Source organism: Lepidochelys kempii, chromosome 2, assembly GCF_965140265.1.
Source record: "Lepidochelys kempii isolate rLepKem1 chromosome 2, rLepKem1.hap2, whole genome shotgun sequence".
Classification (NCBI taxonomy): Eukaryota; Metazoa; Chordata; order Testudines; family Cheloniidae; genus Lepidochelys; species Lepidochelys kempii.
The window spans coordinates 204649583-204674566 of NC_133257.1; the positions used below are offsets into that span (position 1 = coordinate 204649583).

Sequence of the window (24984 nt, forward strand, 5' to 3'; positions counted from 1 at the left end):
CCTAAATATCCATAAGGATCTGAGTTTAAACCCTTGTACCAGATTAAAGGTGTGATTTAAAACTGATTTAATTAAACTCCTGTTTAATTTCAATTTAAACTAGGCTAATGTGGTCTATGTTAAATCAATTAGGAATCTGTTTAATCTAAACTGCAATAAACCGCTTTGAAACCACAAAGTGTTTGTACCACTTTAACTATATTGACTTAAAATTATACCTGCAGTTAAACTGATGCCACTTCCTCCATGTAGACAAGATTGAGGAGATATTGCCCCAGAAGGTACAATACATTTTTTTTCAATTGATGTACTTTTCAGTCACTTGCAGGTTCAGTGACGATTAGAAAAAACAGTTCTCTATTCTTTTATTGGGTTATAATTACTGAAAATTTAAAAACCCTTTCTCTGGGAGCATTTGACCTCTTCACACCCTAGCAGTTTGTGTGTACTATTTCCAAATCCTGAAATATTCAGAGGGCCAATTTTGGCAATGATTTCCACTCCAAGACACCTCATAGTCACAGATTTTTATTACTTACCAGTACCCAAGTGCAATGGTTGACATTTTCAAAGGCAAGTAGGGCTTTATCCACACACATTCCACTGAAATGAACAGGACCTGTTTGGGTAAATCCCATAATTGACTTTGAAAACTCTCATTCACTGTCCCAAGGGTGGCTGTGATGGGGGTGGAGAAAGGGGGAGAGAGAGCAAGGTTCCAATGATAAGATCATGCAATTGTTTAATTTAGTCAGTGTTAGCTCTCCTTGCCATTCAGAGACTCGAAAGAGAGCAGGACAGAGGCAAAGAACGTGAAAGTGACTGCCCAGGTGCTGTGCTTGAAATCTGGACAATGGGAGCTGCTGGGCCAGAGAAAAGGAATTGCTAGGTGAGGAGTTTGACTGACATGCCTACACAACCAATCATACTCAGTCTAGCCTGCAAATGGCTGGGACTGCCCAGACACGGGTATCCAATCCAAACAAGCATGGTATTTGGGGCAAGATAAGGGAGTTGGCTTCCAGCTGCAGGGGATAAGGTCTCTCTGTTGCTTTGTGCATTGTAGGAACGAGAGCTCCAGTTTGCTTCTCAGCCAGAGGAACATAACCAACTACAAGCACCCAGCTTTACAGTAGTGTCCCCCCTTCAGATAGTTCTCCCACAAACCAATTTGGTTCTCAGAGGCAAGAGGCAGGGAGAGTAGCTAGTCCCCTTTCCTACCCCTCCCCGCACCATCCTCAAGCCAGAGCTAGCTGGGACAGAGAATTACCTTGCTGTAGTCAACAGATTCTAGTACTCAGTGGGACAGGCCTGTCTGCTACCTGTTATGCCTATGTCTTGAACAAGAAGCCAAGGGAAGACCAAGGTTGAGCAACCCAGGGACTTGCTCCATGCCAGAGGGTGAGCTGTATGCCTTGTAGAGGGCTGACATCACAACAAAGAGCCCTGATTGCACAGTGAGGAAAGGGCTTCCAGGTGAGTTAAATCCTGGTCTGTGTGTGCTTGGCGCAGTGAAAGCTCAGCCAAAGGGTGTGCCAATACCACACCATGCCAGTGATGCGCAGGTCTGATGTGACTATTTTAGCATTAAATGTACCTTTATTAAACCAGCAAACTTTCTATAGCTTTTACCCACAGTTTAATTCATTTAGGTCCAGCCTGCTAATGGTGACATGAGTCTCATTTAAGTGGGGCTGACTACCAGTGCAAAAATTGTCAGCAGCAGCAGTGTACCTATACTGTTGACTGGAGTCAGTTACCATGTTCAGCACTTCATCCATATGAGGAAAAAGTCTTCACAATTTAAGAGCTTTCTTTTATTTGTTCTAAAACTCCGTTAGCGAAGGCAGTGGATATCTGTGATGTGCTAATGGTAACTAGCCATAAAACATTTTCTAGTTAATTAATGGAAGGCCTATAAGAGTATCTCATCACACCCACAATACTAAATGAGCTCATGGTGATTGATACAAAGGGAATTAGGAATAGATTTAATTTAATAATAGTACCAACACAAGGTACCTTGAAAACCATTTTTTAAAAAGATATAAGAATTCATCAAAATTGTCAGGTTTCAGAGTAACAGCCGTGTTAGTCTGTCTTCGCAAAAAGAAAAGGAGTACTTGTGGCACCTTAGAGATGAACAAATTTATTTGAGCGTAAGCTTTCATGAGCTACAGCTCACTTCATTGGATGAAGTGAGCTGTAGCTCATCAAAATTGTGTTTTTTTTTTCAAGTGTCTCACTTTTTCTAGTAACAGCCCATCCCTGTTTACCACACAAAGCTTGAAGAACACTTTTCCAAAATGAAATGCTATGGTTCTTCAACACAATCAGCAGAATGATTGTTGTTTCTCTTTAAATTTGTGCCCTTTAAAGAGCAGAGGTTTCTTCGTGTTTCCTATCACTATAGGCTAAATAAACACTTTTGCTACTGGCCTGAATGTCTGTATGCTGCACGAATAATTCTTCCATTAAGATGGCTTCAGAGCAAATGAATTATAAATTACTATGTGGTTTGAAAATGCTGGTGTTTCACTATTAGACTATTAAGATGCAGAAGAAAGATGCCAAACTCTTCATAAGTAAACAATCACCACAGACAACTAGTTAGTGATGAGTCTTGTGATACAGCATGGCCAGAGGGCAGCAGGAGAGTGTTAGAAGGGAGCCTTATTCCCCGTAGAGGGAAGAAAGTTTGCTATATATTAATTAAAGCACCTGAAGCCAGTCACCTGATAAAACCCCCCTACTCCAATCAGACAAGGGAAGGAGTTGAAGCAGAGTGGAGTGGAGTTGGAGCAGAGAGCAGTTTGGAGGGAAGCAGAGGAGAGTTCGGAGAAATGTTGCGGTGGGCTAAGAAGACCAAGACCCTAGGTAAAGGGACACCTGGTTTGTGCAGAGGGTGGGCAGGAGAAAGAAGAAGCCCAGGGGAAGGAACTGCTAGTTCAAGCAGTTTACCATTATCCCTAAGGCCCCCTGGGCTGGGACCCAGAGTAGAGAGCAGGCCTGGGTCCCTCCCTCTCCACTCCCCTCCTCTAGGACACTAGTGGGGCAGTTTATACTGGGCAAGAAATGGTGCCCTGAACCCTCCCCAAAAAGAGAAAGCGCAAGACCCATCAAAGTAGTGCTGGCAATTTGCCACAGTCTAAAGAACATAATTTAGTGTAGCAATTACATGGGGATTTTTGGACCACAAGAAAATTTTCCAGGTAGGTCAGAATTTGAACAGCCATGTTGTGTATGAATTTAAGATGTTCTGTGCTCAGGGTAATCAAAGGAAACCTGTGCGTTCACCAACAGGCTAAAAGGTCACAAGGAAAGAAAACATGTATTATGAATCTGATTATTTTTTGAATTACATCTGTTAGTTCTGAGCCTATTAGTGCAGATGGTCATGTTGCTGAAATTATTTTTGTAATACTTCAGCTGTATATAACCATTTACAATAAACAAGACATGTCCTTTTCCCTGTCTCAATCTGCATGTAACATGGGATGCCAGAGGTGCTGGGGAGGTGATAATTACAAAAACAAAAGGATATGAAATGTCATTTGTTAAGTGGCCATCTTCGTTTAACTTTCTGTTAATGTTTACGTTTGAGAGAGCAGGGTGTGAAAGGGATGATATTTGTGATAGTGTAAACTGGTTTAATAGCTTAAGAGTCAATGGGAATCCATGTTTAAAGACTGACTTTTAATTGGGAAATGGAAAGCATACTGGAAACTGGTTTCTGGCCTCTTCCGTAGGGCTCTAGCACGGCCAATGGCACAGAATCTCACTTTTCAGGAAGATGATGGCTTCCCTCCAAACTAAGCCTTGAAACGCTAGTTCTGATCTCTTTAACACAACAGATCCTGACATTTATTTATGTGGACAACTGCTTTGTTCCCTCTGCACTTCTGGTGTGAGCAAACCAGACACTTTTTCTTTAAAACAGCAATATCAGGCTGCCACACGGACCCCTTTGAACTTACATTTGCTGTCTGTGGGAATGGCGGCTGTCAAATGCAAACCGCACACCTGACGCCTTCCCACAGCCCTGACCCATGGAAAGCAAATAGTTCTAATCCCTTCTCCCAGAGTGCTGGGAGGTGGTGTGGTTCATTTTTCCAGGGGCCCCACTGTTGTTAGGGGCAGTAGGAAACCCCCATTCGTGGGTGCTGTTAGATAGGGATGGTGCTGGCAGAAGTATAAAATAGTGCATCAGAGAACCATATTTGGCTCCAGGAAAAGCAACAGGAGCTACAGGAACCAGTTATTACAATGACAGGTGACAATATAAAACCTAATGCTCTTGGGCAGCAACCTGAACCCAAAGAGCAACTACCGCACAGGAAATTGCTAAGGTTGCTAGATGGCCCCATATCAATACACTACCAGCTAGCTCTTTATTATTGTGTCGCATCCTTTGGAAATAAGATGATCCACGTGTAAACAGTAGTATCCTACTATTTCTCCTTACTGGTCCCTACAGCCTGCTAGTAATGGACTGGGAGAGAAATCAGTAACGAATTTTCCATCCGCCGTTCATGTGGAACGTTGCAACCACTTTGGCCAGGAGCTTGGGCTGAGGCCTGAAAGTAACCTGATCCTTATAAGGGGAACCTGCCATGAAGGCCTGAATCTCCTCTATCCCTAAAATTGATGTAATGGCTACTAAAAAGGCAATTTTCATCAATAAGAGGTAAAGGGAATAGGTTGCTAATAGCTGAAATTGAGGACTCCTCAATACTGTTACTATGATATTGAGGTTCAAGGGGGGTGGGGGGAGGCTTCTGCCTGGAGGAAAAACATGAATAGATCCCTTAAAGAATCCGGCCCTTTAGGATGAGAAAATATGTGGCACTGGGTAGGAGGGTAATGCACAGCTATTACCATTGAATGAATACTTCTGTCGCTTACAGAAAGTCCAGATTGCTTCAGAGATAGCAAATAGGCCAATAGTGCTGAAACTGGTGTGAAAGAAATGGATGCTGAGATGCTCACATAGAAAACTCTTCCACTTAGCTTTATAAGTCATTCCAGCTGAGGGTTTCCTGCTTTGCTGCACAATGTTCTGAACTTTAGGTGAACAGACTCTTTTGGGTGATATCATCCAGCCAAGCATCTAGGCAGTCAAATGTAAAAAGCTGGGTCTGGGTGTAGGGTCTGTCAGGCAGAGCACATAAAAGTGTTTCTCAACCAGGGATACATGTACCCCTGGGGGTATGCAGAGGTCTTCCAGGGGGTACATTAACTCTAAATCAGTGTTTCTCAACCTGGAGGTTGTGACCCCCAGGGAAGTTGTGGGATGAGTTTAGCGGTGTTGCAAGTGCAGGGCTGGTGTTACGGGGTGGCAACTGCCTGGGACCCATGAAGCTAAGTTACATGCTTCAGCCCCAGGTGGCAGGGCTTGGGCTTGAGCCCTGCCTCAGACTCCTGAAAGAGGTACAGTAGTCCGGAAAGGTTGAGAACCACTGAGGCAACGTGTTGAGAGGTTCATCAGATCGAAATATGAGAACTGCTGGCCAGATGTCTCAATAATCACCCCTGCCTCTTGCATTAGTTTTCTCAAGTCCCTAAGTATCATGGAGATCGGGGAGCAGGAATACCTCAATCCTAGTATCCAGGGGATGAGAAAAGTGTCTGACCGTGAGCTTGGACTGGAGCTCCCCGCTCAAGCGGAACACTTGGCATTTCTTGTTGTGGCAAATAAATAGGTCTAGAGCTCTGTTTGTGAAAGACTCCCTGTAGCACTGGGTTCTTGATCAACCACTCAGTGTTGTCTGAGACCTGTCTGGTGAAGTGATCTGCTAGCGAGTTCTGACGGTCTGGCAGATGCAGGAGCAGTGGTGTGATCTGGTGGTAAATACACCAAGACCAGAGCCAACTGGGCTTCTGGCAGAGCAGAGAGAACCTGGTCCTTCCTGTCTCCTAACATAATGCGCTGTCTGTCAGCAGCTGGCTTGTGGCTATCTGGGATGGAGGTAGGAAGGCTTTGAATGCCAAGTGGATGGCACTAAGCTCTAAGTGGTTTATATGTAGCTGTGCTTCCCATGGAATTTGGAAGTAGGAAGCTTCCTAAATTTGTAGGTGAGCCACCAACTGTCAGGCTTGGTAGGGGGAGGTGTCTAAGTGAGCTTTAAGTCAGTCAATGAGAGTCACTATAATTTGGAATCGCTCCTGTTGGAAGGTAAGCTTACACTGCTCCTATTAACTCTATGCTTTAAGTAGCAGTAAATGAGACTTCTTCTCAGTCTTTGAGGCCCAGAGTGAAAAAAGCTTTAAGATGATTTGAATCCTTCCGGGGTGATCTTCCTCGGATCAGGAATCCTCTCTTCTGCATGGATGCTGAGAAAATCAGTAAGCTCATTATCAATCTTAGGAAAGAGAAAAGTCTTCAACAAACAAATCACATGCATGTTTAAGTATCTTAACAAATCATACTACAGTAGAGTTATGAACGCCTTGGGCCTGAACGGAGATTGTTCATAACTCTGAAATGGTCATAACTCTGACCAAAACATTGTGGTTGGTCTTTCAAAAGACCTGAACATTGACTTCGTACAGCTCTAAAACTTTACTGTACAGAAGAAAAATGCTGCTTTCCCTTTAGTTTTTTTTTTAGTAATTACATTTAACACAGTACTGTACTGTATTTGGCACTCTTTTGTCTCTGCTGCTGCTTGATTCTTCTGGTTCCAAATGAGGTGTGTGGTTGACTGATCAGTTCATAACTCTGACATTCTACTGTATTATGCAATTTATTTAGCACTTTGTTGGCCTCAAAACGTTTCACATAATTACAAACTATACTCATACCAGAGTATAATGATCATTTAACTTACCACCAACACAGTTGGCAGTGGCATACAGAAGTCCTTCTAAATGGGTTTTTCCCTTGTACAACAGAAAGTGAATGGGTAAATTAGCCCATTAAATAAAAGAAAGTTTAGGTAAGCAGAATGTAATTTAGAATTAGCCCAAGAAAAGGTGAGACTGCTCAAGTCTTTTGAATATAATTATAAGATCTTTAATACCTGGAAGTGGTCAAGAACTATTTTAAATCTCATTCGAAGAAGAGCTGTCTCAGGAAAACAGCACCCTTATCAGGCTGCGGTATCTAAATAGGACTCTAGGAATTGTGCCAATATTGGTATTGTCAATATCTGCAAAGCTGGGAGATGAGACCCTCACCAACTAGTGACCCAGTCTGGCCTTGCTTAGCTTACAAAATTAGGGTCTGAATTAAAACATTACAGACTACATCTGGTCATTTTTACACATTTAGTTAATTGCAAGTTATAATTGTAATGAAAATAGTATTTGAATGTTTAAAAAGCTGCCTAATTAACAAAAAAAAAGTACTACACAAATCAATCAATAGCAAATGAGTGAAATACAAAAATCAAATGGCTCATGTCTTTAATATAAAATACATTATGCTTTTTTTCAAAAGCAATAAAACAATAATGACCCAAATCAGAGTGCATTATAGGATAATTTAAGAATTGATACTAGATACAAGAAGATTTCATGTGCCTAAAGTGAAATCTTGCAGTCAGTGAGGTCATAGTAGAGTCCATCTTCTGTGCATTTCAGGCACTTTTTATCTATCAAAATACATAGATTAGTTTTCAGTTTTTATTTTCCGCTAAGTAGCTGTTGCTACCACCACTTTTCAAAGTAAATGCAGTCTGTAGAAACACCAAAGTTTTCTAGTAGTTTGGATATAGATTCTATCATTGGAGGTGGACCACAGATGTACCATAAAGTATCCTTAGACACATGTTTTTCTAGTTCCTTTTCAGATATTCTTCCCTCTACCAAAGAGAACATACGTAGTTAAGAACAGAAATTCATATGAAGATAGAAACTTTAGGTCACTGCCTTTTGACTGTATAAATATCTAACATGGAGTAGTGATTCTGGCATTTTGACACTGGTTCTCTGAAAATCAGGCCTGTTTAAGGTTGCTCAAATTAGGAAACCACACCCACACAGAGGCATCCAAAACCACTTAGTAAGCTGAAAGCGTAGATCAGTGTTTAAGAAAATACAGTGTCAATTTACAGGACATTAGTTCTTCAACTACCATTAAGAGTAACACAATACTGTAAAACTAAAATATCCCATATTTCGTTGAGAATAGATCTCTCTCTCTATGCCAAGGACACCTTAAAGGCCATGGATTTATCCTGCTTTGTCATTTCAGCTTTAAGCAAAGTAAATATAAGTGTTGAACACACAGGGGAGTGGACTGGGTATGAAATGTAAATAAGAATTAACAGCAAGTAGAAGCAATTCAGCCATAAGTGTAACACAGAACTTGTGCAAGCACTCCTGAGATAATTCAGAGGACCAAAAAGTACATAAAATTAAATCATTCATGTTTCTCATGTACAAATTTTCCCATTCTCCACTGGGCTCCTACCCATTTTGTATGATAATTTTTTAGATATTGTAAAGCATTATATTATGCACATCAAACCTCTCTAAAAGTATAGGCTGAACAACACTAAAGTCATAACTCCCACTGAATCAATTACTTTAACATCTCTAGGCATCAACAAAGTACGTACCAGTGATATACGGCTGAAGTTCTTCACAGATTTGTGAACTCTGTTGGGTAACATGGAAACTGCATGTGATCTTTCCAGGAAATTCGTTCATCAAACCAAAGATATTATTCTGGAATGTTAAACATACTTGGTCATACCACAGAGTCTATTAAATCAAAGCAGATGTGTACACAGAATCCCAGAACATGGTTGATTGTACTATCTACTAAGATTCTGCACATCATACTCTCTATTTAAGAATTTGATGGTTTGAGTTTTAACAAGCCAGAACTTTAAGGACTTCTTTATCTGGAATCTGAATATGCAACCAATTATATTCCTGATGTTTTTCTCCATTTCTGCAACTGTTTGTAATTAATCCACACTTGCATCTTATAACTATTTCCGCTCTTTTGTGGCTTCTCCTCTTGCAGCTGTGAAGCTGTCAAAAAAGGCAAAGTGGTCCCCATTTCCTCTCTCCACCTTCCAGAAACCTGATGTTTTTACTTTAAAATGAACAAGTTGTACATTTCAGTGCTTTAGGTCCAAGCCTGGAACCACCTTCACTTGGTAATGTTACTGGCCTATTTTTAAAAAAATTAAAACCACCTACAGGATAAATTTTAATCCTATTAATACTCTGAGTAGAAACTCACTAATTCTCAATTCTGTAATCCACAAATGTGATCATTCTCACCAAAACCCCAGTGGCCTCATGCCAAGCCTCAGTGAAAACGTACTAGACAAGTGCTGTAATGAGGTCTCACAACTACGACTTCATCAGTTACTATCTAGATCAGGGGTGGGAAAACCTTTTGGACCAAGGGCCACATCTTGGAATAGAAATTGTTTGGTGGGCCATGAATGCTCACAAAATTGGGGTTGGGGGTGCAGACTCCAGGGTGGGGCCAGAAATGAAGAGTTCAAGGTGCGGGAAGGGGGAGGGCTCTCCGGGCTGGGACCGAGGGATTCAGAGGGTAAGAGGGGGATCAGGGCTGGGGTAGGAGGTTGGAGTGCGGGGAGAGGCTCGGGGTGCAGGCTCCAGGCAATGCTTACCTCAAGCAGCTCCCAGAAGCAGCAGCTATGTCCCCACTTTGGCTCCTACGTTTCCGAAAGCAGCGTGGAGCACCCTCCAATCCTGCTCCCCAGCTGGAGTGCGGCAAGCCCCAGACCCCACTCCCCAGTGGGAGCTCCAAGGCCGGCTTAAAACTGCCGGCAATCCAGATCCAGCCCCCGGGCTGTAGTTTGCCCACCCCGATCTAGATTCTAAGCTACTTAGGGCTTTCATAACTATAAAAGGCATTGGTAGTGCTCTACAAATTCATTTTAAAGAAAGTATATTCTAGTATATTTGCTAGATTATTATGAAGTAAAACCAAACTATTCTGTGATAGTATCCTGGATTGTTTTATCATTTGTTTGTTTACCCACTAGTATGAGCAAACTGTCATGGGTCTCCCAGTCAATAAGAACGAGACTGACTGCAGTGTATATACAGAGAGGTATATAGAGAAGTTCTTGAACTCACTTTGAAGACTTGTTTTTAATTTTGGGGGTGAACTTCAGTGTTCATGAAAGTAAGAGGACTTCAAATAGAATAAGGCATACAGGCAGACAATTCTGCAAACAGCTCTGCCAATACCCCTCATACGGACCCATTTTTACTTCCCTGCATATCTTCAGAACGGAAGTTAGCAATAATATGGAACTGTGCAGTGTTCTGTGGTACTTTTGAGACAAATCTTCTCCCAAAGATTGGAGACATCAGGACCTGGCTAAGCAGGTTCCCAAGCAGATTCACAGACTTCCCCCTTACTTGTACATGTATTGCCTATACATTCACTCTCAAGGAGTGCAGGCCATGATTCTACACAAACCTCAGGGACAAAAACTGGTGCAGAGAAAGGCAGTGCTTCCCCAGCATCCTTGCGCCAGAGGTGGTTTTCTTTATTCTGTCTGGCTGAATCTGCCAACTGACAACTAATGTACAAAACAGATATGGCAGCTGGACAATGAGATTCCCCACTGGGGAAAAGATCTCCCTTCACATAGTGACTGGGAGGTGGGAAGGGAAAAACAGTCACGTTCACATTTAAAGAAACTTGAGACAGCTATTTAAGCAGAGACTGGCAGGAACTACATTAATATGGCATAATGTATATAGTGGGTAATATACCATAGAGCTACATTTTCAAAGAGTTAAGCAACAGTAACTGCCTATGAAGTTGCTTAAGAGCATGCAAAAGAGTAACTGTCAGAGCAATGATTTATTGTAACTTGACAAGGTGACAGAAAGGAAGGTCTACTTCACAAGTATTTTTCTTGGGGGTAAAAGGGTCCTCTGTATCCTTGCTGAAGCACTAAAGGTTTCCTGGGGAGTTTACTATGGAGTTGTCTCATGATAACAAGGAGCACCAAGCCATGATCATGTGTGCCCCATCCTGGTGTACCAATTTATCAAAGCATTTTCATACATATTCGGAATGCTAAATTTCAAGAGATCATGAAGAAAGAACATGCATAATAAATCATTCAAATATGGCAATGCAATCTCTAGTCACATCTCATTATCACACTCTGTTCTCTTGCAAAAATGTTCAAATACAAAGGCTATGCTCTCACAAAATTGCAGAGGTAGATTTTCTAGAACGTATGGACACCCCCACCCCCATTAAAATGGTATATATTTATTTATAAAACACACAGGAACATTAGTAATTGTTCTACTGAATGAAGCTATTGATGCAAGTGTGTTGTTCTGCCCCCAGCAGCAAAGAACATTAGATGCTTTAGTGGAAGCAAACATCTTCTCTGCCCCGCAGGATGCATCTGGCTTAATTATGCAATACTGCGTGTAGAAGGAAAATTTTTTACTGTGTCCTGCAGACAATCTACCTTTCAACTGGATGCATAAGGTTTGATTAATTTTGACTTGCCTAGCACAACTGAGAAACAAGGATGATGTAATTACCCACTTCCCCCCTTCAATGTATTGCTTATTGTTTGTATTACAATGAAGTCTATAGGCCCCAATAAGGGGCCCCTTTCTGTTAGGCACTATACAGACCCACTGTGAGAGATGGTCTGCATCCCAAAGACCTTGTAATCTAAATAGCATGACAAACAGAGGACTTGCTGCAAGCATCATACAGTTTCCAGATTTTTTTTTTTCTTACAGACACTGTAAGAAACATTACCTTTTATATCTAAATAGCCTGTCTTTTAATTTCATAGCGTCATCTCATACTATGCAACAGGGTTTTAGTAACTAAGAAGAGAGACTCATCAGTTCTTTGCATAGTTTAATATATTAAGTCCCTAACTCCTGTCCCTGAGACACTAAACAACCCCACTATAGAATCACTGGATACAAGTAGCCCTGACATTCTTATAGCCATCTTCCTTGCCTTTGTAACTATATCATTAAAGTGCTGTGATCAAACATGCAGACATTTCATTAGATGAGGGCAAATCATTGCCAAATGTCACAACAGCTTCTGCATTATTTTACTCATTTCATATGCAAGAAATTATTTTATTCTAATTTGGCTATGCAATGGATAGATACCTTCACTGACCAACACAGATTGACTCTCTTTTTTTCACTCAGGAGAATAACAGAAGTCAGAGTCTACCGGCAGATATGAGCACTTTAGACAATGTTATACTAACAGGCTTCACCTTGCATTTTACCTTGGTTAACCTCAGCCATCTTGCTACTCAATCCCCTAATGTGATAATTTCCTAAACTTCAGTCTTTGCAAACCAAAATATTGTTTCACCTGAAGTTTTCACCCATTCACTGTCTACTTCCTCCAAGTCATTAATATATTAAACCAAACCCAGTAGTGACCCCAGCCTCAGGCATTCAACCCATTTACTTATCCACATTCAGAGGAGCAGATCACACTGATCAGCCATTTTTCAGATCCACACAGATCTTTGCCCTTTACCTAGTATTTATTTTCTTCAATCCTTTATGACCAAAAGCCACTGAGTTCTTCAGAGAAACCTAACTCATTAGAGAGAGACAATTTTCCCTTATGGAAGCTGTGCTGATTGGACATTAACAGTATTATCAGCGACCCTACATCCAAGTGCTGTACTACTCAATTCTTAAACTGTCACACAAACATTGAGATGATGGCAAAGTATTATCACAAGGACTCTACTCTACTAAACAACGAACACAGTATTATGAGATGTAGCACCAACATGATGGTTGATCAAAACTAGGGCTGGCAAAAACACAGAACTAACAGCTTTTTCCCCCAATTAACTTGTGTTTTCACATTTTTGAGTTAGGAAACAGAAGCAACTTAAAAAAATGTTGTTTGAAGAAAATCTATATCGGTACTTACACACCTAGCATTAGCAAATTCTGAGCACCTCATAATTGCTAATATTTTTTAGCCTTGGCACCCCATTGATGTAAGAAAGCGTTATTCCCAGCCTTGTGCTACCATCTCTACTTAATTTTGTCAAAACTCTTGAGTATAAATTTGATCAAACCCAGCTATTTGAAATTCACATATGCAAAATTTCATGCAAAAAAAAAAAAGTGACTTTTTGTGTTTTCAAATTATGCAAGAAAATTCTCAGTCTCTTGACATTTCTGGGTGTGAAATTTATGTTATTTTTAATTTGGTTACATTTAAAAATGTTATAGATTCAGCTTATTACATCCAGATATAATCAAAACATAACAGAGATGCCAACTTTGCTCTGAGACTTTTAGAGATGTTTATGGAAAAAAATTAGGGAAGTTGCTTGGACCTCTTCCCACCTCCCTTCCCTTCCCTTCCCCCTAAAGAAACCAGGACCTCCCCCATCCCTTCCATGTCTATGGTCAAAGGCAGGCAGAGGGAAGCGGAAAGCTGCCCGCCTATGCCACTTAGAGCCTCAATTATCTTGGTCAGTCCTCGCCCTGGACCTCCTTCCCAGGATGATGATCCTCCTCTTCTCTCTCCTCTGTCACGTTCCCTCTCTCCTACTCTTACTGTCATTGCCTCCTCCAACCCCTCTGGCTTCTCTTCCCCTACAGACTCCCTGGTAAGGGTTTAATGGAAGACAAGCTGCAGTGACTATCTGTAGGGCCACAGCACAGGCTGCATGTTGTGCTCTCACGGCTGCAGGCGGCCCCTCCTGGCATGCTCTAGGTATATACAGCACATTAACGTAGTCCAGCAGGGTATACACGGGGCAGCTAGAGCCCAACACACAGCCTGTGGTTTGAGCGGTTAATTCAGCAGTGCCCCAACCCATTCTAAACCATCATGGCTTGCCTCTTATCAGACCCTCACTGTGCAGTCTGGGCATGTGCCACAGCAGCCACAATACTATTTGCTATATTCGTAGGACCTGAGTGGTGGTTAGTGACAGGCATACATTTAAAAAAATATATATATATGCGTGTGTGCACACTTGAAAAATTGAAAGATTTAAGGCTGACATAGTAATTTCATAATTACATGTAAAAAAAATCAAGAGATTACCAAAAATAAGGGAGGGTTGGCATGTCTGACATAGCAGGTCAACAATAGTACAGTAAAAAAAAAAAATACAGGGTACATCAGTAAGGCAGAGCATACAGATAAAAATACACTATACCTCTGAAAAAGTTTCCTTCCATTGGTTGAAATAGTATTGATACATTAAAAATAATAGCAATGAGTAGATTGTTAATGAGAACTTTTCACCATGAGGTCACTAAATCCAGCCCAGTTCTGTAATGAACAAGCCATGACTATATGACAGCTGTTTAGTGGCCCATGTATAATTTACTCCACTTCCAAGTGCAGGAGTGGGCAAACTACGGCCCGTGGGCCACATCCAGCCCATCAGGCCTTTTAATCTGGCCGTCAAGCTCTCGCCGGGGAGTGGGGTCAGGGTCTTGCTGCGCAGATCTTGGAAGCAGTGGCATGTCCCCACTCCAGCTCCTACACACATTGCCCCCGCCTCAAATACCACCCCTGCAGCTCCCACTGGCCAGGAACCACGGCGAATGGGAGCTGCAAGGGAGGTACCTGCAGACGGGGAAGCACGCAGAGCCACATGGCCGGCGCCACTCCTCCACGTAGGAGCTGTAGGGGGGCATGCCGCTGCTTCTGGTAGCTGCGAGGGTGGCGCGTGCAGATGGAGCAGCACACAGATCCGCCTGGTCGTGCCTCTTCATAGGAGCGAGAGGGGGGACATGCTGCTGCTTCCAGGAGCTGCTTGAGGTAAGCACCTCCCAGAGCCTGATGGGAGGTGCACCTGCACCTGCACCTGAGCCCCCTCTTCCATCCCGGGCCCAACCCCCTGCCTTAGTCCTGATCCCCCTCCTGCCCTCCAAACCCCTCAATCCCAGCCCCACCCCAGAGCCTGCACTCCCAGCTGGAGCCCTTCCACCCTCCACCCCCTGCCCCACCCCAGAGCCTGCACCCACGGCCGGAGCCCTCACCCCCTCTTGCACCCCAACCCCCCAATTTTGTGAGTATTCATGGCCCGCCATGCAATTTTTATACTCCGATGTGGCCCTCCCACCTGTCCTAGTGCATATGTTCACATCACAAAAAAGCAGAGGAGAACTGCTGCTACCTCTGTTGGGAGGGCAAGAACCAAATGAACAGGGAGACCAAATAACCCTTTAATCTCTGGACCAGAATTCTGACACACATTTGCGGGATACTGTTGACAAACTTGCACTTCACACTTCACCTGTACCTCTTCTGCATGCTGAAAAATAATGCTGCATAACACATGCTGCTGTTCTGTGGGGAAAGGACATCAATCTGCGGGGCTATCAATCCAACAACAGTCAGCAGCACTACATTCACCAAATCTTTTGAAACAATACCAATAAATATGTTCAGCCATTCGATGTGTACAGATATATTCAACAGGGTGTAATACTTCAATATTCAGTTATGGTTTACATGGAGCAAAAATGTTTTGGAGCAACATTTTGATCAGTTTGATAAATTCTTATTGTACAAGCCAAGAATGTGAATCACATAATCGGAAAAAAGCTGAATCAAGCTTCATTGAAATTCCATCAGTGTAACTATACAATTTGTTTTCAAGAGTGGTCTCTAGTTTCATATACTCAGCTTTAAATACCAAAGGTCTGATTATCAGGAATGATAAATCAGTGTCTTAAGAAGAGTACTCAGAAATAGAGGCATCAAAAATAAGATGCAACTTTTGAAAAATTGGCTAATTGTCTTTGAGGAGGTAATTTGTCTAGATCTGTACAAGAATCACAGCTTTTTGACTAGAAATTTGAAAGGCTTATTTTGGAAACGTTTGTGCTTCAACTGCAACTGTGGTTAATGCCACAAGCCTATATTAGTTTAGAAGTTCCCCCGCATGTACTGATGTTGCTTCCTGACTCTGCAATTTTTGCAAATGTGGGCACCTTGAAGATACACGAACATGTATGGGCCTGTACGTAATTTTAGCAAGAATTTTTCAGAAGACATTTTCCAGTAGAACTGTGTCATAAATATAAAGGGAAGGGTAAACCCCTTTGAAATCCCTCCTGGCCAGGGGAAAGCTCCTCTCACCTGTAAAGGGTTAAGAAGCTAAAGGTAACCTCGCTGGCACCTGACCAAAATGACCAATGAGGAGACAAGATACTTTCAAAAGCTGGGAGGAGGGAGAGAAACAAAGGGTTTGTGTGTCTGTCTGTAGTCGTCTTGGCCGGGGACAGAACAGGAATGGAGTCTTAGAACTTTTAGTAAGTAATCTAGCTAGGTATGTGTTAGATTATGATTTCTTTAAATGGCTGAGAAAAGAATTGTGCTGAATAGAATAACTATTTCTGTCTGTGTATCTTTTTTGTAACTTAAGGTTTTGCCTAGAGGGGTTCTCTATGTTTTTGAATCTAATTACCCTGTAAGATATATACCATCCTGATTTTACAGGGGGGATTTCTTTATTTCTATTTACTTCTATTTTTTATTAAAAGTCTTCTTGTAAAACACTGAATGCTTTTTCATTGTTCTCAGATCCAAGGGTTTGGGTTTGTGGTCACCTATGCAAATTGGTGAGGCTTTTTATCCAACATTTCCCAGGAAAGGGGGGGTGCAAGTGTTGGGAGGATTGTTCATTGTTCTTAAGATCCAAGGGTCTGGGTCTGTAGTCACCTAGGCAAATTGGTGAGGCTTTTTACCAAACCTTGTCCAGGAAGTGGGGTGCAAGGTTTTGGGAAGTATTTTGGGGGGAAGGACGCGTCCAAACAGCTCTTCCCCAGTAACCAGTATTAGTTTGGTGGTGGTAGCGGCCTGTCCAAGGGGTAATATTTTGTACCTTGGGGAAGTTTTGACCTAAGCTGGTAAAGATAAGCTTAGGAGGTTTTTCATGCAGGTCCCCACATCTGTACCCTAGAGTTCAGAGTGGGGGAGGAACCTTGACAAACTGGTTTTATAGATCGACTTGACAACCCTGTGACTAACTTTCAATTGTCTCTTTGGCAACCATTACACTGGATCATAAGGTCAGATGTTCGCAAACAGAAAGCAAATCAAAGGTATTTAAGTTCAATAAAAATAGCAACAAGGGGGGAAAGGCAGAACATTTACACATACAGGGCCTGATTCTGCACCACAGAAGTCAATGGGAGCAGGAAAAAAGATATGCAAGCTTCTTGAGGCAGGGACAGTTTTTTTTGTTCTGTGTTTCTAGAGCACTTAGCGCAAGAGGGGCCTGGTCTATGAGTAGCACTCCTCCTCACTACATTAATACAAACAAACTGAACAATAAGCCTTCTGAAAAGAAAAAACAATTAAAAAAAACCTCTTTCCTTTTACCTACCTTAAATAAGAGTTCATTTGTGTTTTTTGCACTATAGTACAGCTTCACTGTTCCCATTTTATACCCATTTTCTTCACTCTCTTGATTTCTATGAAAATCTGCTACATGTAGCAGTATGGAAAACAATGGGTTGATTCCTACTCCCCCTGCAATCAGCACAAGGTTTACAGGGGAGTCAGCAGGTTGAGGATCAAAGAAGAAATTGCCTCCCACTCGCAGAGCCACTACTGAGTCAAGGGAGCACTAGGGGCAGAAAAAAAAGATAATATTTTAACTTTAACTAAAAGCAATGGACAAAATACAAGTTGTCATTCATCACTAAATCATAAGACAAGCTGGGCTTCAGAATAAGATAATCAATGTTAGTTTTTACATATTTTACCCGTGAGGGGAAGCCCAAGTATTTTAAAAACACACACTCAAAATCAACCCAGTTATCTGAAGTCAGTTGGTTGAGTGCCCTAAAGGGGCCTGTTTTTTGCCTTCAGGCCAAGGCACTGCCCTGATAAAGAAGGACTGATGACATTCCCCCATGAGGGCTGATGCAGGATATTTCACACTAAGGAGTGATTTATGTTAGGATTTTTTCACAATGAAAATGTGTGTTGTTGTGAAGATCCAAGGTTAAAGTCTGAGATTCCCATTAAGTCCAGGGCCCTTATTCTCAGAAAGGCTCCGCTAAGGGGAAAGGAGTCAGGCTACAGGAGGAAGTCATGTTGCAGTTTTGTGGACCTAAAAGGACAGTCTTCCCCACTGCCACTCCAAAAAAAGGAGAGAACCTCCTAAAAGAAACTTCTCTTATAGTGATATTTCTATCTGCTTTATTAAACTACTACAAAAATCACATGGTAACCCTTTCCCCCACAAAATCAAAATTCCAGCCACATATGAATAGAGGTAGTTTCTGGGAGCAACTCTGCAAAGAAAGTTTATTACATGGAAAAGTGAAACTGCCTTAAGTATATCACACTGGGATAATAAAAAGAAAAAGGAGTACTTGTGGCACCTTAGAGGCTAACAAATTTATTTGAGCATAAGCTTTCGTGAGCTACAACTCGTAGCTCACGAAAGATTATATTCAAATAAATTTGTTAGTCTCTAAGGTGCCACAAGTACTCCTTTTCTTTTTGTGAATACAGACTAACACGGCTGCTACTCTGACACTGGGATAATGTTCTCTTGGAATATGAGAAAGCTTTTTCAATTTCAGACTGACACCCTTGCATGAAGGGGGAAATGGAGATAGAGAAATTAAGCAAGTTGTCCAAGGTCACGAGTTAGCAGCAGTACCAGGAACAGAAGACAGAACTCCTGATCAGAATCGTATGTTCTCACTCTAGACCACGCAGATGGGGAAGAACAGGAAAGAGGGACAAACAAAAAAAGGAGAGGTAAAAATACAAGAAAAGGGGAAAAAAATCTTCCAGGAACAGCAATTCATCAGTCACAGACAAAAAGTGCTGCCTCCAGAAAGTCGCTTCTACTATCAGGAAATAGCAATTGAAACAGACGAGGCCAAATCACTTCATGTTAAGGTGAGAAAAAACTAAAAAGAAAATGTTGAGGCAGGAGGCTAAAAGACTGACCCTTATTTGTCATTTTGGTGGGATGCTACTACTACAAAACCATTTATGAAGTGAACCTGAAGATTAAGCTAGTCACTTGTCAGGCTCCAACAGACGGAGAAATTACTGTCTTAAGTGCTTTACAAACCAAGAAGTAAATGCAAAATCAAAAAGGCGAATCTTGGGCTTAGAGTTAAGTGACATTGTGTCAGTCACGTCTATGAAGAGTAGATTTCCATCAGCGACAGGCATATATTAAGTAAAGGTCCATGCCCCAAAAGACTACCTGTACCAAGATGAGGAAAGATCCTTTGAAGCAGAGTGTTACATACAACTAGGATTGTAAGGAAGCAGGAGGCCCATAAAGGTGACTACCATCACCTGGATCAATTGGTTTTCAGCTGTCATTAAGACTGCGCTGATCACAACACGTCTGCCATTCTTCTTGCGCTCTTCCCTTTCTTCTCCACATTCATCCAAAACGTTTAACAATGTAATCTTCCCATCTTCTTGGAAGCCAACCGGGTCGTCTTTTCTGTTCTCGCAGGTACCACTCAGCAATGATTGTGGTCCACCTATTGTTCGTGAGCCGTGCTGTGTGGCCCACCCATCGCATCTTGTTATGTTTGCTTTCCACAACAATACCTTTCACACCTCTGTGTTCTCTGATCATTTCATTTGGGATGTGATCCAGAAGGGAAATTCCCAACATAGCTTGTTCCATTGCCCTTTCAGCTACAGACAGCTGCTATTCTCTCTTCGTCAGTGCCCACGTTTCACTGCCATACAGCATGGCTGGCAGCACTGTTGAACTGAAGATATTTGTATGTGTGGTCTTGTCGATTTTTCCTTTGGGGATGTCTTTGATGGAATTAAACGCACACCATCCTGCCCAAATCCTTCGTGAGAGATCTCCGTTCAGGTCTTGGCGCATATTAACTTCTTAGCCCAAATATATGTACTGTACCATTTTTGTCGATTTCTTCTCCTCTTACCGTTATTCGGGCTTTCGTAAGATGTCTGATCGCATGTATTTCGTTTTTCAGCGGTTCATTTTCAGGCTGACCTGACTGCTTTTCTTGTCAAGTCTTCGTAGCATGCTCTGCAGTTGGTTGGTGCTTTCGGCAATTAGTACGATGTCGTCCACTAATCTGAGATGGGATAATCGTTTTCTGTTTATGTTGACACCACTCCTCCAACTGATCTTATTCATAACCATTTCGAGGCAGGCAGTGAATAGTTTCGGTGAAATCATATCTTCTTGCTTTATGCCTTTCTCGATTGGGATGCGGAGGAGAGTTTTGAGGAGAGTAATGTCTGTTGTACATCCAGTATTTGCTTCCTTCAACAAACTGATGTACTGCATGTTAATGCCCTGCTCTGCGAGTGCCTTTAATATTGCGTTAAACTCGACGCTATCAAAGGCCTTTTCATAGTCGACGAAAGCAATGGACAGCGGGAGTCTGTATTCCCTCGCTCTTTCTAGGAGCTGCCTAAGGGTAAATATATGGTCAATCATGCTGAAATTTCTTCAAAACCCTGCCTGCTCTCTCGGCTGTTGTTCATCCAGACTCTGTGAGAGACTGTTCTTCTTTGTAAAGAGCTTGTAGATGTGAGAGAGCAGGTATACAGAGTAGTAGTAGTAAAGATTTTCTTAATCGCCCTTCTTGTGCAGCAAGATGGTATTCGACTCCTTCCAGTTTGATGTTATCTTTCCTTCTCCAAGATATCGACTAAATCTTAAAGTGAGGGCCTTCCAAAGCGTTTTGCCTCCTGCAGAAATCATTTCTGACATTATTCCATCTTTGCCTGGAGCTTTTCCCTTCTTCATCTGGTGTAGTGGGCTTCGGACTTCGCTGACTATTACTGGGGGGATGCGTTCTTCTGACTCTTGGAGCATTGGGAGAGGGACGTCGATTCTTGATTTGAACAGTTCTGTAGAGAAGTCCTTGCAGACCTCCTCCATCCCTGGTCTGTCAATTACCGTCTCTCCGTCCTTGCTCTTCAATGCTGTTACGCTCAATCTATATTGCATCAATTCCTGCTTGCATGACCTGAGGCTCTTGCATGAGTCAGCTGTTTTGAGGAGCTTTTCTTTTCGGAAGTTCTCAAAGTTGTCCTTCAGTTTTTGACATATAAGCTTGCACAGAATGGATGGAGTACTTGAGGTTATTATCAGAGCTCCTTTTCACATTTCTCCACTTCTCCAACAAGCTTTTTGTTTCATTCGAGAGTCTTCTCTTCGCCTTCTTCAGCTTTTCAATTTCAGCTGCTTTTATGCAACATCTCAGCTTGTCAGCAAAGATACTATAGTTCTCCTCGCACTTTTCCATCTGGCTCCAGTCAAACCCAGAAATCGCTTTCTTTAGCTTTGCTTCATCAAATGTCTTCAGCCACTGTTTCTCGTTTGCCATCTGTTATACCTGCTTTTCCACTGCTTTGTCGAAAATCAACTTCACTCTAAGCAGGTGATGGTCACTGCCAGTGTTGAAAGGCTGCACCACAGAGACATCTTGAACGATGCGCCTTTTATTGACTAAAATATAGTCAATTTCATTCTTGCTCTTCGCGTTTGGTGCGATCCATGTCCACCTTCTTGCGGTCTTCTTTTTCTACCAGGTGTTTGACACGTACAGTTCTTTCGTTTCTGCCATCGCTACCAGGCTCTCTCCTCTTTCATTCCTTTCGCCACTGCCATATCTCCCTATGAACTCTTCGCCAGCTTTCCCTCGCCCGACCTTGGCATTGAAATCTCCCATCGTGACAGTGTAAGTGAACTTTTGCGCAAGGGCTCTTTCGAGCTCTCGGTAGAATTCTTCCACTTCTTCGTCCTCACCTGCACTTGTGGAACTGTAGGCCTGGATGACCTTGAGGGTCGCTTTTGACTCCATCTGAAGATGCAAAAGCCACTGCAAAATCCTACCTCACCACCTCATCGTGGTGCAGCTGTGACCCTGGCCGTCTGACAGCTATGGTAGCGGGGCATATGCCCTGGTAGGTCTAACCATGCTACAAAGGTTTCGGACTATCCAATCCAGGGAGGGGGATTGCTCTCTCAGAGGAAAGAGCGCTTTTCATTCTCCTTAGAGGTTGAAGGCTAGCTAAGCTTGAGGAGGTATGCATGCCTGCCCGCCTAGCCAGTGGTATGGCTTGACGTTAATGGCTAAAACAACATGAGTAAATGGGTCTTAGTTCCCTGCGCATCATTGAACTGTTTTACAGTGGTGGAGGAAAAATTGAGCAATGAGAGGTTGCTAAAAATGTCAGGTGCTAGGCCAACATGGAAAAGGACAACCCTTGCTGTGTACTCTTACAATTGTAGGTCACTGGCAAGGGAGGAAACGTTAAACCATCTGATGGAGAAGAAGAAAAGGATAAGATGCGATACCCTCGGTGTCTGCGAAACCTGACGAAAGAAGGAGTTGGAAGTCAACTGGAAGGATGGAAGCGCTGTGAGGCTCGGAAAGGGAGATGGTGCTAGAAATGTTGGAGGAGTCGGATTTATCATCAGTAAGGATTGGTCTTCGAAAGTCATATCATGCCAGCTAATATCACGTATTGGTGTGCTGCATCTTCAGTGGCTACCATCATCACCCTAAAGCCCAAAATGTTTCTTTCCTTGCTAATTGCACTGTGTAATGTGGACAAATGAGTAAATTCCTCTTATCTGTCAGTCAAGTGGTATTAGACAATCCGTATGTGTTATTTCTGAGCCCAATTCCTCCTCCTTTTCCCAACACACTGGCAGGCTCTTTCAATTCTTCCATGCCTCACAGAGGCACCTTCTTTCTTCCAGGCCTCAGAAGAGGTCAAGTACCACTTGGAATAGGGGAAGACAGACTTTCTCCCAGAAAATAAAACAGGAAGAGACAAAAGTGCCCATCCCTGTCCACTTTGTATCCCTCACCACCTTGGCCTCTTGTAGAATGAGCACAGTCAGGCCTCAGGGTGGGGCGTGGCTCTGACTTAGGCAACTGTTTTTTACACCAGCAGCCCCCTGTGCAGTTCAGGGACCAATGGAATAACCTGACTGACAGATGAGCAAGACACACCTAGGCATCTCTACTAATGGAACCACATTAGAGAAGAAGCTTATTATTAAGAGTCACCATGTGAGTGAAGACTATTAATTCTGGGATGATTTGGTGGGGAAGCATCACCCTGTAGCATAGAATTAGCATATTCTACTAAAATTGCAAGCATTGCATTGAAATGGCTTAGGCAGAGAGAAAAAGAAGATGGATCAAAAGCAAAAAAACTACACTACAACTTCATCCACAGAAGTGTATCTTCTTGAAGTTGTTAAGATTATAAAGTGTACTAGAAATGTGCAGATGAAATATATTATAAATAAGGTATTAAAAGTTAAATATGAAAAAATCAATTTGAAAAAATCAGGTGCAATAAGTAAATAAGACAAATAATATTTAGCATTTCTAAAGTGTCCTATATCCTGGAATCTCAAAATGCATTACAAGTTAACCTTAATTAATTAAATCTCACGGCTTCTCTACCAAATAAATGTCACAAGATCCAAAGAGGTCATTAAATTTTTTCCTTCCCCTTCCCTCATTACAGAAATAAAGCACTTGCTTAATAGAAAACTCAGCTCATATCCTGAGGATTCTTCTACAGCATCAGCGTTTGAACTAGTTTACATGTGAACTGAGTATTTTCCTGTGAATTCACCTAAAAAATTCAACAGCAGTGTTAAGGAGGGATAACAGCTTCAGAGATGCCTCAGAAATGGAAAATTAAGTTAGGCTTTCAGTAGTACGTACTGAGCAACACCAAAGGAATAGTATACAGGGATGTTTCCTATCATTAAGTGTGTAGCCAGTGACATTGGTCCTACATTTTCTACATAGCCTTTCAAAACAAGTCATTTCTTTTGAAGTCCAGTGATGCATGAAACTAACCTGATTTAACAGCAGCAGAAGTGCAGTGCAAGGTCACATGGTAACTGCTGGGTTAGGATCAACCTGGGGATTCTCACTGCTTGATTTTTACTGTGACTCTTCTGGTCAATAAACAGAGCAGCAATTGCTGTAACCTTGGAAGACTCTGTTAGCCTAGACCTTGGAGCCATACTTAGAGAACTATGGACGACAGGCATAGGATAGTAAGTAGGAGGAATGATATCTGAACGAAAGAGCAACAGCGTGGAAGGAAATCTCGTGACCACAATTAAACTGTGGTAAATAGGAGAATGTATGTAAAAATGTAGAATGTAAAAAATGCTCCAAGGCCTCAAGTACCACCCATCACAAAACAGCAGGGGAGAAAAGAATCAGACCACTCTTGGCATGACCAAAAACGAAAAAAAACAAACAAAAAGAGGCTTTAAATTGTCTCAAAGTGTAATCCAGAGTATTGGGATTTTGTCAGCTCTGAAGTATTGTGTTGCTTTACTAATTATTTATTACTGACATAAGGGTCCCTTTTATAACAAGATTTTTGTCTGTCAACCATTTGTAACTGTATAAACATTTAAACTTACTAACTGTGACCCTTCAGTTAGACATGATTGCTGGAAAGTTCTACAAATACAGGATGTTAGATATATCTATGTAATATAACAAAGCTGTATCTAAGAGCCAGATTCAGAAGAGAGGCACCAACAAGTTAGAAGATCACAATTTTAGACTCAGGTTACCACACACGAATTACGTTATTTCACGGCCTCTTACAAAGCAGATTATTTTATTCATGATGAAAGTTAGGGCCAATTAAATGAGATGCTTAGAAATTGTGTATTAATAAGGGCCCATACCCTACTCACTGAAGTCAATAGGAGTTTTTCTACTGACTTCAACGGGACAGAATCAAGTTCTAAGTGAAAAATGACTTGTTCAGTGTGTAATCATCTGCAAATATCGTTTACCTGAGTGTGAATCCAGTGAGCAGGAGGATGTACAGTATGTTTTACTGCCAGTTCCAATACTCTCTCTTGTTCCAGTAGACCAGGGCTGGAACATATTGAGAATCCACCAACTACGGCAACTTCAGGGATAAAGAAATCTACCCTAAGAAACAATTAAATAAAAGGAACTTTAAAAACAATGTGAGAGAATGTTCGC

The 24984-nt window shown here is 42.0% G+C and overlaps 1 protein-coding gene across 5 annotated transcripts in view; it reads right to left on the reverse strand.

Annotated features, from left to right (window-relative positions):
- Positions 1-7390: 7390 nt before the first annotated feature.
- OXNAD1 (oxidoreductase NAD binding domain containing 1) overlaps positions 7391-24984 on the reverse strand; it is a 38334-nt gene continuing 20740 nt past the window's right edge. For all 5 annotated transcript variants that reach the window (XM_073333552.1, XM_073333548.1, XM_073333550.1 and 2 more), the window contains exons 5-8: positions 24789-24930; positions 17340-17582; positions 8565-8673; positions 7391-7805 (exon numbers count right to left, since the gene is read on the reverse strand). In XM_073333552.1, coding sequence (XP_073189653.1) covers positions 7651-7805; positions 8565-8673; positions 17340-17582; positions 24789-24930 — 649 coding nt within the window. In that variant the 3' untranslated portion in view covers positions 7391-7650. The remainder of the gene's footprint in view (positions 7806-8564; positions 8674-17339; positions 17583-24788; positions 24931-24984) is intronic.